The sequence below is a fragment of the Aptenodytes forsteri genome, unplaced genomic scaffold (assembly GCF_000699145.1).
Source record: "Aptenodytes forsteri isolate BGI_AS27 unplaced genomic scaffold, ASM69914v1 Scaffold257, whole genome shotgun sequence".
In the NCBI taxonomy this organism is placed as follows: Eukaryota; Metazoa; Chordata; class Aves; order Sphenisciformes; family Spheniscidae; genus Aptenodytes; species Aptenodytes forsteri.
Window position 1 is genome coordinate 791,638 of NW_008795194.1, and position 1,222 is coordinate 792,859.

Below are 1,222 nucleotides of genomic sequence, written 5' to 3' on the forward strand. Positions count from 1 at the left end.
GGAGACCAGATCACTAAAACCGCCTTTTCTTCCTTCCAGCAAATTCCTTGCTGCCCACCCCTCAGAGGAATACCGGAGGAAACCCGGGCTCCGGGGACTGGGGCTTTTCTGAAAGGATGGCTTCCTCCGCTCCCTCGTCCTCCAACGACGCTCCGGACCCCACCCCAACTAATTTACGACCCACAAGTAGGTTTCGATATTTTCCTCGTTTAAGGTATTTTGGAGGCTTTCCCCACCTAGGCTTGGAAAGACCCATTTCGAAACGAAACGATAAATCCGTGAAGCCCCGTTCCGCGCCGTTAAGCAAGGTGCGGAAAGTGCTCTACACAAAGAAACCATCTTCTTGTTGGGAGCGGGAGAGGTTGGTCCGTGGCGAATAAAACGGTGGGAGAAAAAGCCCACTTCAGCGACCAGCGCTGCCTTTATCTTACAGCCACATTTGAGGGATTTAGACAATAAACTGAACCCCCAGATGGCCAAAAAATCGGGATGTTTTAAGGGGTGTGGAGAAAATGAATCAGTTGAAGGGCGAAGTTACACCAGTGGCTTATAGCGGGTGTGTCCTCCCGCTACATTTTATAAATGCTAATGCTGCAGCTTCCTTTCAGCCTACGCTGAAGCCTGTAATCAAGCGAAATTTGGATGCTAATTGTAGCTTTTCAAAGCCTTGTATTCCTAATTGCTCTGAATTCGCCTTGAGTTATTGAGGTGTGAGAGGGAAGCAGAGGCTGCTGCAGGTGGATAGAGAATCAGTTTATAGCCCTGCCAGGCAATTCAGACCGTCGCCTACCGAAAACAAATAAAAAAGAGGCTCGATGCTATAAAGCATCAGAGACAAAGAGCGGGCAACAGCAAGAAACGAAAGGTTGTCAGGCACAGCAAAGCGAGGAATAGCTTTTACCCTGAAAGGGCTACGAGGCACGAGCATCGGAGTCATTATTGTCATTATTCTGCAACTGGAAGGAACGGGGGAGGGGGCGAACGGCAGCACCGGGCCTTGTTCCAGGCGGGGGTGACAGGCTCTGCTGCCTTCGGCTGAGGTATCGCACGCAGAAATCGAATTAACTGGCAACGCGGCTGAAAATGAGATAACCTCTGACAGCAGCACCCCGCCCTGCCCGCCCGGACGCCGAGCGGCTCCTCGGCCCGCCCGGCACCGCTGAGGCGCTTCCCCCGCTTCTCCCTCCCCGAGGGCCCGGCCGCTGCCCTCCCCGCCGGGGTG

At 53.6% G+C, this 1,222-nt stretch overlaps 1 protein-coding gene across 1 annotated transcript in view; it reads left to right on the forward strand.

Moving 5' to 3' along the window:
* Nucleotides 1-116: 116 nt before the first annotated feature.
* The window catches only part of GAD1 (glutamate decarboxylase 1), a 31,359-nt gene continuing 30,253 nt past the window's right edge, over nt 117-1,222 (forward strand). The window contains exons 1-2 of the mRNA XM_019471870.1: nt 117-186; nt 241-308. Of these exons, the coding sequence (XP_019327415.1) occupies nt 117-186; nt 241-308 (138 nt within the window). The remainder of the gene's footprint in view (nt 187-240; nt 309-1,222) is intronic.